General features: G+C 44.5%; 1 protein-coding gene across 1 annotated transcript in view; it reads left to right on the plus strand.

Annotated features, from left to right (window-relative positions):
* Nucleotides 1–14,177, plus strand: part of susd4 (sushi domain containing 4) — a 70,865-nt gene that overhangs the window by 23,526 nt on the left and 33,162 nt on the right. Inside the window, exon 7 of the mRNA XM_073056138.1 lies at nucleotides 12,727–12,871. Within this exon, the coding sequence (XP_072912239.1) occupies nucleotides 12,727–12,871 (145 nt within the window). The remainder of the gene's footprint in view (nucleotides 1–12,726; nucleotides 12,872–14,177) is intronic.

Here is a 14,177-nt window from a genome sequence, read left to right on the forward strand (position 1 = left end):
ATTTGACCACAGCATCTGCAGTGTACTTTGTGTTTACCACTACCATTACACTTTAGCATGCTGTTCATGGGTTTCTGTCATGCTCTTGATGCCTTCTGCCTTTGTGTTTGCTGTGGGTGTGTTTCCATCAACTATGGTCAGGTCTGGTGTGGCTGGCTGTGCTCATCTCTTAGGTTCTCTGTAAATACATGGCTACTGGGTACACTGATCCCTCTGCTCTGTGTGAGCAACAAGAAGGTGAGAATTCCGGTTTAACCTGAGTCAAGCATTTCCACTGCCGAGTCTGCACACAGACACAGGTGTCACTTGTCTGGGAGCAAACCCTGCCCGTTCAGGCAGCACCCTCACCATGACCTGGTCACCTGACTGCCTCCTTTCCATCCAATTTCCTCTGATCAGCAATGTGCTTTGCTTTGCTTGGTCCTTCAACATTAAGATGGCTACAAAGGTCTTTCACATACTGTATCATTCTATCTCTGTAGGCCCCAGGGGTTCACTGCAACTCGTAATTATCCTATAAAGGAGTCGCATTGCTCGCAATCTCATCAGGATTCCTGGTAATACATCAAACCTCGTCTTTCCCGTCTCAGCTATAGCTTTGGCTTCGGCATTCTTGATTGTTGGGTTCATCCGTTCTACCATTCCTGAACTCTGAGCGTGGTAGGGTTTGTGGAAGCATTGTTGAATCCCTAGCACATTTCCTTCATCATTTTCCCTGTGAAATGTGCTGCTGATCCAAGTCCACCCGGAATTTTGTCCCCCACCTTGGGAAGATTTCCTGAGCTAGAATCCGCGCAGCGGTGCTGGCAGTGCAGTCTCTTGTTGAGAAAGCTTCTACCCATTGGTGAAGGCTCCATGATTGCTAGACGTAGCTTTTTCCCTACTTTTTGACAGGTGAAATCCATCTGGATGTGTTCCTCTGGTCCCCTTGGCCATGGCTGGTTTGCCAGCTGTAGCTTTATACCCTTATCAGGGTTATGCTGGACACAAATGATACACGGTGGCAGAATCCCCACGTAACCCTGGCCACCACCGGTCCTGCCGGAGGGTTGTGATCATGCTCTGTCTTCTGTGATGCATCATCCCATGATATAACTGCAGTAGTATCTGCCTAGTACATGGTGGTGCCACCGAACCTCCTTCCTCTCTGTGTGTCCAGCTCCCATCTGGTCCCTCCTTTGCTCCCTTTCTCCTCCATTTCTCCTTCTCTTCTGCCTCCAGCTCTTTATATAATTTTATTCAACTGGCTTCCATTGTTTCTTCTTGCACACTTACAATTTCAATGGCCTCTTGTTCCTCTGCTGACTTCTTCACACTGGTGTCTGCCCACTCATTTCCTTTCTGCTCCTGGCTCTCCCCTTTCTGGTGAGCTTTAACTTTAATTATTGCCACCACTGCCAGCAGGCTCACTGCTTCTAGCAGTTGTTGTGTTAGGTGCCTGTGCTGAATACCCACCCCTGTTTAAGTTAGACATCATCATCGTGTCCATGTCATCAGATAATCATGCAGGACCCCAAAGGCATACTGGCTTTCTGTATACATATTTACTCATCTGTCCTTACTGTAGCACAGTGTTTCTATCGGGGCCACCAGTTCTGCCACCTGAGCTGAGCAACGCCCTTGCAGCTATTTCTTCACCTGTTTCCTTCACTATGGCCCATTCAGTCCATGGCTTCCTGTCTATGTACCTCCAAGACGCAGCTATACGAATTTCCCCTGCTTCCCCCTCCAGACATGGTTCCTTCACATCAGTATCATCTTCCTGTTCTATTTCCATTTGGCACTCGTTTATCTCCCCCTCTGTTCAGATGGATGTCGCGGGACTCATTCCAGTATCCATAACCATTGTTACTGATTTGTCTTTGTGGATGAGAACTGCATCCTAAGCTGCCCTTCTGCTGTTAGTGACTGCTCTCAGCCTATCTATTCAGCTCTACAATGGTATGGCAATGTGTGTAGTATGAGTTATCCCATTATTACAACCGGTTCACTTATTCGCACTGGCCACACAGCACAGTTTAAAGCTGCTACAGAGCAGGGAAGTTCTTGCTGCAATGGGTGTCTGTTTCATTGAATAATATGCCACTGTCCTCATGGTCCTGCACCACTACTGTGTTGTAATACCCTCCTTTAATCAAGGCCTGTATCGGGGCCACTAGTGCTGAGAACCCTGGGTTGAAAATATGACAGTAATTAATAAATTCATTACCTTTCTCAATCCCTTTACTTTTACTGGTCAAGGCATGAAGCTGATTGCCAAAAGTCTGTCATCTGACATATCCTTCCTCCCCGGGGAAACGGTATAGCCTAGGTACTGTACGGTTTGCTTTCTTATCAGTGTGTGGACTGATTTTAAACATCTTGTCTCACTGACTATTACCCCTATATGTCCTGCTTCATTTTCCAAAGCAATTAGTATATCATCTACATATTGTAAGCTGGTTGACCGGTAGGGCATTGGAACATAGAAATCTACAGCACATTACACGTCCTCCAGCCCACAATGTTGTGCCGACTATGTAACCTACTCTAGAGACTGCTTAGAATTTCCCTAGCCCATAGCCCTCTATTTTTCTAAGTTCCATGCACCTACCTAAGAGTTTCTTAAAAGCCCCTATTGTATCTGCCTCCACCACCGCTGCTGGCAGTGCATTCCACGCACCCACCACTCTGTGAAAATCTTACCCCTGACATACCCTCTGCATCTACTTCCAAGCACCTTAAGACTATACCCCCTGGTGTTAGCATTTCAGCCCTGGGAAAAAGCCTCTGGCTATCCACATGATCAATGCCTCTCATCATCTTATACACCTCTATCAGGTCACCTCTCATCCTCCGTCACTCCAAGGAGAAAAGGCCAAGTTCACGTAACCTATTCTCATAAGGCATGCTCCCCAATCCAGGCAACATCTTTGTAAATCTCCTGTGCACTTCTCTTTAGTATCCACATCCTTCCTGTAGTGAGGTGGCCAGAACTGAACACAGTACTCCAAGTGGGGTCTGACCAAGGTCTTATTTATATAGCTGTAACATTACCTCATGACTCTTGAACTTAATCCCATGGTTGATGAATGCTAACACACCATACGCCTTCTTAGTCACAGAGTCAACCTACGCAGCAGCTTTGAGTGTCCTATGGACCCCAAGATCTCTGATCCTCCACACTACCAAGAATCTTAACCTTTAATATTAAATTCTGCCTTCAGATTTGACCTACCAAAATGAACAACTTCACACTTATTTGGGTTGAACTCCATCTACCACTTCTCAGCTCAGTTCTACATCCTATCGATGTCCTGCTGTAACCTCCAACAACCCTCCAGACTATCCACAACACCTCCAACCTTTGTGTCATCAGCAAACTTACTAACCCACCCTTCTACTTCATCCAGGTCATTATTAAAAAATCACAAAGAGGAGGGGTCCCAGAACAGATCCCTGTGGAACACCACTGGTCACTGACCTCCATGCAGAATACAAACCATCTATAACCATACTTTGCCTTCTGTGGGCAAGTCAATTCTGGATCCAGAAAGCAAGGTCTCCTTGGGTCCCATGCTTCCTTACTTTCTGAATGAGACCTGCATGGGGAACCTTATCAAATGCCTTACTGAAATCCACATACACTACGTCCACTGCTCTACCTTCATCAATGTGTTTTGTTACATCCTCAAATAATTCAATCAGGTTCACAAAGCACGACCTGCCCTTGACAAATCCATGCTGACTATCCCTTATCAGATTATGTCTCTCCAAATGCTCAAAATCCTGCTTCTCAGAATCTTTTCCAACAACTTGCCCACCACTGAAGTAAGACTCACTGGTCTATGATTTCCTGGGTTATCTCTACTCTCTTTCTTGAATAGAAGAACAACATCCGCAACCCTCCAATCCTCTAGAACCTCTCCCGTCCCTATTGATAATGCAAAGATCATCACCAGAGACTCAGCAATCTCCTCCCTCACTTCCCACAGTAGCCTGGGGTATATTTCGTCCAGTCCTGGTGACTTATCTAACTTAATGCTTTTCAAAAGCTGCAGCACTCCTATTTCCTAATGTTAATATGCTCAAGTGTTTTAGTCTGCTGTAAGTCATCTCCACAATTACCAAGGTCCTTTTCCCTAGTGAATACTGGAGCAAAGTATTCATTAAGTTCCTCCACTACCTCCTCCAACTCCATGCACATGTTTCCACTATCACACCTATTGGTCCTGTTCTCACATGGTTCATCCTCTTGCTCTTCACATACTTGTAGAATGCCTTGGGGTTTTCTTTAATCCTGCCCGCCAAGGCCTTCTCATGGCCCTTCTGGCTCTCCTGATTTCATTCCTGAGCTCCTTCCTGGCACCCCTGTCATTTTCTAGAACTCTAGCAGTACCTCGTTTCTTGAACCTTTCATAAGCTTTTCTATTCTTCTTAACTAGATTTTCTACATCCTTTGTATGCCATGCTTCTTTTACCCAATCATCCTTTCCCTGCCTCAGTGGAACAAGAGCTCTTCCAAAGTCTGCGCCATGACCTTATCAATAATGGCTGGGCTATTGTGGAATCCCTGGGGATATCTGGTCCGTATATACTGCTGCCCACCCAGAGCGAAGGCTAATTGGCTTTGGGACTCGGGTGTTAAGGGGAGCCCCCAAAATCCATTTGTGGTATCCGGGACTGAGAAAATTTGATATTCTTGGGATAGGCCATTCAAGATTGTTGCAGGGCTCACCACAATAGGATGCAATCTTGGCATGGTCTTTTTAACGGTGGTATAAAATATTGTTAGCTGATATGATCTATCGAGCTTTTTTACTGGCCATGTAGGTGAGTTAGTGTTGATGTAGTCTCTGAGTATCCGTTGGTGTTTTAGTTTCTTTTCTTTACCCTGAACGGCTGTCAGTGCAGCTACACTGGCAATGTTGTGTTCTCTGTTGTTGTACGTGTTTGCTGCCCCTGGCTTGTCCATATTACTTCTCCCTTTTCTGAATCTTTAATGGTCCCCGCTTCCCTTAGGATGGCTAGTCCACAGATAGTACCCTCATTACTTGGACAGACCCAGAAATACTCTGGAAGCTGTAACCCTTCGATTTCGAGTATCTGTGACTCACCTCTTTCTGCTTTCACCACTTTTCCTCTTGCACCCATAATACAAATAGCCTGTCCGGTTGTTGGCAAGGGTAGGTCAGTTATTGATACCGATGCCCCTGTGTCCACTAATATAGCACTTTGCCAGCCCCCTAACAATGCTGTTGTGTATATCGTGGGTTACCAGCGCTGGCAGTGGAGGCCGCCGCCACTTCTTTCTCGGACCTAGAAGCTGTCTTCACCAGCTCTATGATCTGATCGGCAGTCAGATTGGTCAGACTGAGCGCTGAAGGGGTGAGAGATTGTGTCTGCTGTGACTTTCACCCATTTTTCTTTCCTCTTTCTTGGACGCTGCCTCCAACCCTGTCCCGATGGGCCACAGCTGTAGCACATCAGCTCCTTTACACTCCCATGTCTATTCCAGCAGTTCCTTACCATGTGCCCGAGCTGCTGGCACACAAAACAAGCCCTCTGTGACATCTCAGTAGTTGCATCCACCATAGCCACTTAATAATTGCTCTTGCACTTTCTTTTGTCTATCTCACTGGCCCATGAAATTATCACAGAGTAGGTCAACCCCACCGCTATCTCTGAATCTAAAACTTCCTGGTGGACCGAGCTCAGGCCTTCCTTCATCATTTTCAGGAAGCCTGCGTCGTCCCTCCTTGGATTATCCAACCCTGAATACTCCTCATACCCTCTATATTTATGATCTGCATAATCCATGGCTGTCTCATCAACTCTTTGAATTACTGCCACTATCATTTCTCAGTTACTCGCACCTCCCCCAGTCTACAATTTACATTCAGATTTGAAGATTGGTGGCTGAGAAGTCATTTGCTAAATGTAAATATACGAAACCCCCAAATTACTCTAATGTTTATCACTTTTGAATGTCTCCCACTTCCTTGTAAATAGCTGCTCCCAGTTTACTTCCATCTTATACTGACATCGGCCATGCGCAACTCAGTGCCCACCCTCAATTCTTTCTGCCTTTGCAGCTAATAGAGTTATGGTGATTATCTCCAAAGTGTTCTTCCACTGACATTCCAGTCACTTACCTGAGAAAATTCCTGAAGACTCTTCTCTAGAGACATTGCCCCTTCAGCCTTCGGTTTTGCTGACCAAAATTCCAATCTAAGTGAGTCTGATTTCCCTGCATTAATGCTCTAAACCTTTCCTACCTCTGTATGTGCCCTAGTGTCTTTTCAATGTTGTTATTATACCTACCTCAACCACTTCCTCAAGTAGCCCATTCCATTTACATGAACAAGTTGCCTCTCTGGTCCCCATTAAATCCTTCTCTGCTCACCTTGATTCTATGTCCTCTAGTTTTTGATTACATTTCCCTAGGAAAAAAACTCTATGTATTCATCCTATTTATGCCTTCACGATTTTATACTCCTCTATAAGGTCACCCCTCAGTCTCATACACTCCAATGAATGAAGTCCTAGCCTACCCAAGCTCTCCCTATAACTTCAGCCCTCAAGTCCTGACAACATTCCCGTAAATCTTCTTGTACTCTATCCAACGTATGGATGCATTTCCTTTAACAGGATGAACAAAACTGATTGCATTATTCCAAGTGCAATCTCTCCAATGTTTTGTACAATTGCAACATAATCTTACAACTCCTGTGCTTAAAGCCCTGACTAATAAAGTCCAATGTGCCAAACACTGCCTATCCGTGACTCCCCACTTTTAGGAAACCATGTACTTGTACTCTTAAATCCTTCTGTTCTACAGCTGTTCTAACATTCATTGTATAAGTGGTACCATGGTTTGTCTCCCCAAAGTGCAACACTTTGCGCTTACCTCAATTAACATCATTTGCCATTCCTTGGCCCACTTACCCAGAACCCCCTGGTAATTTTGATAATTTTTGTTGTCTGTGATACCACCTATCTTAGTGCCTTGTAGGTCTATCCATGTACTGGCTTAACAAACACTTGTGTTGGGCCTTAAAAATTCCACTTCCATTAAGGTAATCTCAGTTAAAGTTGGAGTAGTTGAAGTTCCCTAATAATGGAACCCTAATAGAATACCACAGCACAGAACCAGGCCCTTCAGTCTATCTAGTCCATGTGGAACTATTAATCTAACTAGTCCCATTGACCGCACTCAGACCGTAGCCCTCCATACCCCTCCCATCCATGTGCCTGTCCAAATTTTTCTGAAATATTGAAATCAACCCTGCATCCACACTCTCATTACCCTCTGAGTCAAGAAGTTCCTCTTTATGATCCCCTTAAACCCTTAACCTTTCATGCTTAACCCATGACCTTTCCATCCATCCATCCTCAGTGGAAAAAGACTGCATTTACTCTATCTATACCCCTCACAATTTTGTATATCTCTATCAAATCCCTTCTCAATCATCTATGTTCTATGGAATAAGGTCCTATCCTATTCAGCCTTTCCACATAACTCAGGTGTCTCAAGTGTCAGCAACATACTTGCAAATTTTCTCGCACTCTTTCATTCTTACTTACATCTTTCTTGCAGGTAGGTGATCAAAATTGGACACAAACTCCAAATTAGCCCTCAGCAACGTCTTATATAATTTCACAATAATATCCCAGCTCATGTATTCAATACATTGATTTATGAAGGCCAAAATGCCAAAAGCTTTATCTACAACCCTATCTCCCGGTCATGCAACTTTTGAGGAATTATGGATCTGTATTCCCAGATCTTTCTGTTCTGGAGGACTCCTCAGTGCCCTACTGCTCACCTACTCTGATTGGTCTTCACTAAATGCAACATCTCACACTTGTCTGCATTAAATTCCATCTGTATCTTTCAGCTCATTTTCCCAGCTGGTCCAGATCCCATTGCAAGTTTTGATACTCTTCATTGCTGTCCACTATACCCCCAATCTTGGGGTCATCTAGAAATTTGCATGATCCACTTTACTACATTATTACCCAAATTATTGATTTAGATGACAAGCAATAACAGCACCAATCCTTGCGGCACATCACTAGTCACAGGTCTCCAGTCAGGGAGGCAACCATCTACTACCAGTTTGGCTTCTCCTGCAAAGGCAATGTCTAATCCAATGTCCGATGGACTAACGTCCGATGGAGGATCTTGTCAAAGGCCTTGCTAAATTTCATGTAGACAACATTCACTGACTTGCTTCATCAATTTTCCTGCTAACTTCCTTGCAAAAGATTGGTTAGATATGACTTACCACGCACAAAGCCATGTTGACTAATGCTAATCAGTTTCTGTGTATGCAAATATATCTGGTCTATTAGAATACCTTGCAAAAACTTTCCCACTACTGCTGTCCTATTCACTGACCTGTAATTTCCTGGCTTCTTCTTAGAGCTGTTCTCAAATGATGAACAACATTATTTCTCCTCCAATCTTGCAGCATCTTATGCTTGGCTAAATATCTCTGCTAGGGCACTGCAATTTCTGCACTAGCCTCACACAGCATCCAAGAACACATCTTGTCAGGCCCTGGGGATTTATCTAATCTAATTTGCCTCAAGAGAGTAAACATCTCCTCCTCTGCAATCTGTTTAGGATCCATGACTTTGCTGCTGAATTGCCTCATATCTATAGACTCTGGCATTTGAGTAAATACAGATGCAAAAAAAAAAAAATCCACTGAAGATCTCCATCTCTTTTGGCTGCACACATAGGTTAACACTGTGACCTGTCAGAGGACCAATTTTTGTTGCTTGTTATCCTTTTGCTCTTATTATATCTGTAAAAGCCCTTAGGATTTTCCCTCACCTTGTCTGCTAGGGCAACTTCATGCCTTCTTCTAGCCCTCCTGATTTCCTTCTTAAGTGTTCTCTTGTATTTCTTATACTCAAGTATCTCATTTGTTCCTGCCTGCCTATACCTGTTACACACCTCCTTCCTTTTCTTAACCAGGCCGCAATATCTCTCAAAACACAAGGTTCCCTAAACTTGTTATCCTTGACTTTTATTCTGACAGGAACATATAAACTCTGTGCTCTCAAAATTTCACTTTTGAAGGGCTCTCAAGTACACCTTTACCAGAAAACAACCTGTCCCAAACCATACATTGCAGATCCTTTCTGATAGCATCAAAATTAACCTTTCTCCAATTTAGAACCTCAATTCGTGGATGACCTATCCTTTGCCAAATACCTTGAAACTAATGACATTATGATCACTAGATGCGAAGTGGTCCCCTACTCAAACTTCAGTCACCTGTCCTATCTCATTCCCTAAGAGTAGAACTAGTATCATACACTATCTAGTTGGGACTTCTATGTACTAATTAAGGGAACTTCCCTGAACACATTTGACAATCTTTTTCACGTCCAGCCCTTTTACATTATGGTAGCCCAAGTCAATATGTGGAAAGTTAAAATCATCTACTGTCACAATCTTAAGTTTCTTGCAACAGTCTGCAATCCCTCGACAAATTTGCTTCTCTAAATCCCGTGGATAGTTGGATGGTCTATTATATAATCCCATAAACATGGTCATACCTTTCTTATTCCTCAGTTCTACCCATAAAGCTGCACTAGACAAGTTCTTCGGTCTGTCCTGACTGAATATTGCCATGACATTTTCCCTGAATAGTAATGCCAGCCCTTGCCAAAAGAAAAGCTTACAAAAGGTTCAGAGAGCTAGGTAATGTTAGAGATCTAGAAGATTATAAGGCTAACAGGAAGGAGCTTGAAAAGGAAATTAGGGGAGCCAGAAGGGGCCATTAGAAGGCTTTGGCAGCAGGATTAAGGAAAACCCCAAGGCATTCTACAAATATGTGAAGAGCAAGAGGATAAGACGTGAAAGAATAGGACCTATCAGTATGACAGTGGGAAAGTGTGTATGGAACTGGAGGAAATAGCAGAGGTACTTAATGAATATTTTACTTCAGTATTCAGTATGGAAAAGGATCTTGGCGATTGTAGTGATGACTTGCAGCGGACTGAAAAGCTTGAGCATGTAGATATTAAGAAAGAGGATGTGCTGGAGCTTTTGGAAACCATCACGTTGGATAAGTCACCGGGACCGGATGAGATGTACCCCAGGCTACTGTGGGAGATGAGAGAGGAGATTGCTGAGCCTCTGGTGATGATTTTTGAGGCATCAATGGGGATGGGAGAGGTTCTGGAGGATTGGAGAGTTGCGGATGTTGTTCTTTTATTCAAGAAAGGGAGTAGAGATAGCCCAGAAAATTATAGACCAGTGAGTCTTACTTCAGTGGTTGGTAAGTTGATGGAGAAGATCCTGAGAGGCAGGATTTATGAATATTTGGAGAGGTATAATATGATTTGGAATTGTCAGCATGGCTTTGTCAAGGGCAGGTCGTGCCTTACGAGCCTGATTGAATTTTTTGAGGATGTGACTAAACACATTGATGAAGGAAGAGCAGTAGATGTAGTGTATATGGATTTCAGCAAGGCATTTGATAAGGTACCCCATGCAAGGCTTATTGAGAAAGTAAGGAGGCATGGGATCCAAGGAGACATTGCTTTGTGGATCCAGAACTGGCTTGCCCACAGAAGACAAAGAGTGGTTGTAGGTGGGTCATATTCTGCCTGGAGGTCGGTCACCAGTGGAGTGCCTCAGAGATCTGTTCTGGGACTCTTACTCTTCATGATTTTTATAATTGACCTGGATGAGGAAGTGGAGGGATGGGTTAGTGAGTTTACTGATGACACAAAGGTTGGAGGTGTGGTGGATATTGTGGAGGGCTGTCGGAGGTTACAGCGGGACATTGATAGGATGCAAAACTGGGCTGAGAAGTGGCAGATGGAGTTCAACCCAGAAAAGTGTGACATGGTTCTCTTTGGTAGGTCAAATATGATGGCAGAATATAGTATTATTGGTAAGATTGGCAAACTTGGCAGTGTGGAGGATCAGAGGAATCTTGGGGTCCAAGTCCATAGGACACTCAAAGCAGCTGTGCAGGTTGACTCTGTGGTTAAGAAGGCGTATGGTGTATTGGCCTTCATCAATCGTGGCATTGTATTTAGGAACTGAGAGGTAATGTTGCAGCTATATAGGACACTCGTCAAAGCCCACTTGGAGTACTGTGCTCAGTTCTGGTTCCCTCGCTACAGGAAGGATGTGGAAATCATAGAAAGGGTGCAGAAGAGATTTACAGGGATGTTGCCTGGATTGGGGAGCATGCCTTATGAAAACAGGTTGAGTGAACTTGGCCTTTTCTCCTTGGAGCGACGGAGGTTGAGAGGTGACCTGATAGAGGTGTATAAGATGATGAGAAGCATTGATCGTGTGGATAGTCAGAGGCTTTTTCCCAGGGCTGAAGTGGTTGCCACAAGAGGACACAGGTTTAAGGTGCTGGAGAGTAGATACAGAGGAGATGTCAGGGGTAAGTTTTTAATGCAGAGAGTGGTGAGTGCGTGGAATGGGCTGCCGGCAACGGTGATGCAGGCAGATACGATAGGGTCTTTTAAGAGACTTTTGGATAGGTACATGGAGCTTAGAAAAATAGGGGGCTATAGGTAAGCCTAGTAATTTTTAAAGTAGGGACATGTTCGGCAGAACTTTCTGTGCTGCAGGGCCTGTATTGAGCTGTAGGTTTTCTATGTTTCTTCTATTCAATTCCATCTACTCTATCACATCTAAAACAATGGAACCCTAGAACACTGAGCTGCCAGTCCTGCCCCTCCTGCAACCAAATTTCACTAATGGCTACAATATCATAATTCCACATGTTGATCCATGCCCAAAGCTCACCTGCCTCCTATATTACTGTTACATCTCTCTGCTGTTTGCCCCTCATGAGGGTCTCCAAAACAGGAAAGTTGTCTGTTAGAGGCAGGATGATCAAGAGTGACCTAAGGAAGCACAACTGGAATTCTGTCCTACAAAATTCTCAAGATTGCAGGACTTGGTGGAGCTTCCAACATGTTGACTGTCAGTGGTTTTGGAGCAACAAACTGAGAGTCAGGGAGTAGAGAAGGTAGTGAAGGAAGAGGGAGGGAGGACGGAATAAGGGCTGTAGACTGATGGATGCTTTGGAGTGAGAGGGAGGAGTGATGGAGGTTGGAGAGTGAGTGGTTGAGTTTGTGAACTGTAGTGAGGGTGAATAGGGTTTGAAGAAGAGGGAAGGGTTTGAGGAGAGCATCCACTTGAAAGTGGACGGACTGATCATCATGAATCAATGTAGTTGTGTGCAACAGATACCCTGTCTCACATATCTGATTGAGTTTCCAAGGAGGTGGTGAAGAAAATTGATAAGGCCGAGTCATAAACATGGTGTAATGTGGACTTCAGGAAGGCATCTGAAATGAGCCAAATTCAGAAAAATGGGATTAGTTTTGTGGGCATTTTGGTTGGTGTGGACAAGTTGGGCCATGGAGGGAGAGATGATAGGATTGGGGAGTGAGTGGAGGGTTGATGGGTGTTGGAGAGTGAGGGATAGAGTGACAGGGAGTGGCGGATGTTGGGATGTGAGGGGAAAGTGATGAGTTGGATCCCGTATCAGAGGGTACCAGGGCTTCCTTTGACTGAACCTTCCTATCGGTGAGGTGTGCAGTTCTCCCTGCGACGTTGGTTGACAGTGACATTGTAGGGGCTGTGGCCTTGGTCTCTTAGTGGCTTGCTGCAACTCTTTCTGGTGCAACTACTCCCCCCCCCCCCCCCACCCCACCAGTTACTGCTCACTCTCTCTCACGTTGGAACAGGTCAGTCCTGGGCAGACAGAGAGGACACCATTCTGTCCACTTGGAAGGTTGTGGCCTTCACCGCCATCAGTGTCCTCCTGGCCCTGCTTCTTCTCGTCTTCATCAAGGCCTTCCAGATCCGGCTGAAGTCTCCCTGCCAGTCCAAGTAAGAAGGGGGAGTTGGGTGGTTGTGGGGTTGGTGTGGGGTATTTATGAGTGTTGGGGGCATATGTGTAAAGTTAGCTACAGGTTGGACAGTGAGTGCCATCACACATTCTAAGGTCAGTCCAGGCATGCACACGGTATGAGGTAAAAGTGAAGCAGATATCGAAGTGAAATATCTCATATTGTTAAGAAATTAACACAGTTCTATTTCAATTTGGCCAGCTCCAATTATCAAATAAAAATCAGCAACGAGTCATATACACAAAGAGCCATACGGAATAGAGTCAGGTCCTTTAGCCCATGTGATCCATACCAACCAAGGCTCCGATCTAAGCTAGTCCATTTAGCTTGCACTTGGCCGATATTCCTCTAAACATTTCCTATCCATACATCTATCCAGGTGTCTTTGAAATGTTGTTAATGCACTTGCCTTAACCAATTTCTCTGGTAGCTCATTCCATATACTGACCACCACCTGTAAAGAAAAAGTTGCCCATGAAGTTCCGCTTTAATTTCTCCCCTTTTACCATACATCTGTGCCCTCTAATTCTTGATTCCCCCACCCTGAGAAAAGTCTAAGTCCCTGTCTATGCCATTCTTGATTTTATACACCACTACAAGATCACCCCTGGGCCTTGCATGCTTTAAGTAATATAGTCCTAGCCTGTGCAATCTCTTATAACTCTGCCCCTATGTCCATGCACCATCTCTGTAAATCCTTCTGCTCTCCTTCCAGTTTAACTATAGCAGAGTGACCAGAACTTAACACAATGCTCCAAGTGCAGAGTCTGGCCAACTGTAATGTAACTTCCCTACTCCTGTACGTAGTACCCTGACTGATGAAGGCCAGGGTGCCAAATGCCCTCTTCACCCTGTCTCCCTGTGACTTCACTTTCAATGAACTGTGTAGCTGTTCTCCTAGGCTCACTGTTCTACATCACTCCCTAGAACTCTGCCGTTCATTGGGAAAGTCTTGCCCAAAATGTAATACTTTACGCTTATCCAAATTAAAGTCCATTTGCCATTCTTCTGCCCACACACCTACCTGATCAGGATCCTCCTGTAATTTTTGATAACCATCTTTAGAGTCAAGGTAATAGAAAAATACAGCGCAGAACTAGACCCTTCAGCCCAAGTAGTCCATGCCACCCATTTAAACTGACTTTCCCTTGACCTGCATCCTGACTGTAGCCCTCCATACCCCTCCCATCCATGTACCTATCTAAATTTCTCTTAAATGTTGAAATTGAGCTGACATACACCACTTGTGTTGGCACTTATTCCATTCTCTCAGAGCCCTCTGAGTG

Source organism: Hemitrygon akajei, chromosome 9 (assembly GCF_048418815.1).
Source record: "Hemitrygon akajei chromosome 9, sHemAka1.3, whole genome shotgun sequence".
NCBI lineage: Eukaryota > Metazoa > Chordata > Chondrichthyes > Myliobatiformes > Dasyatidae > Hemitrygon > Hemitrygon akajei.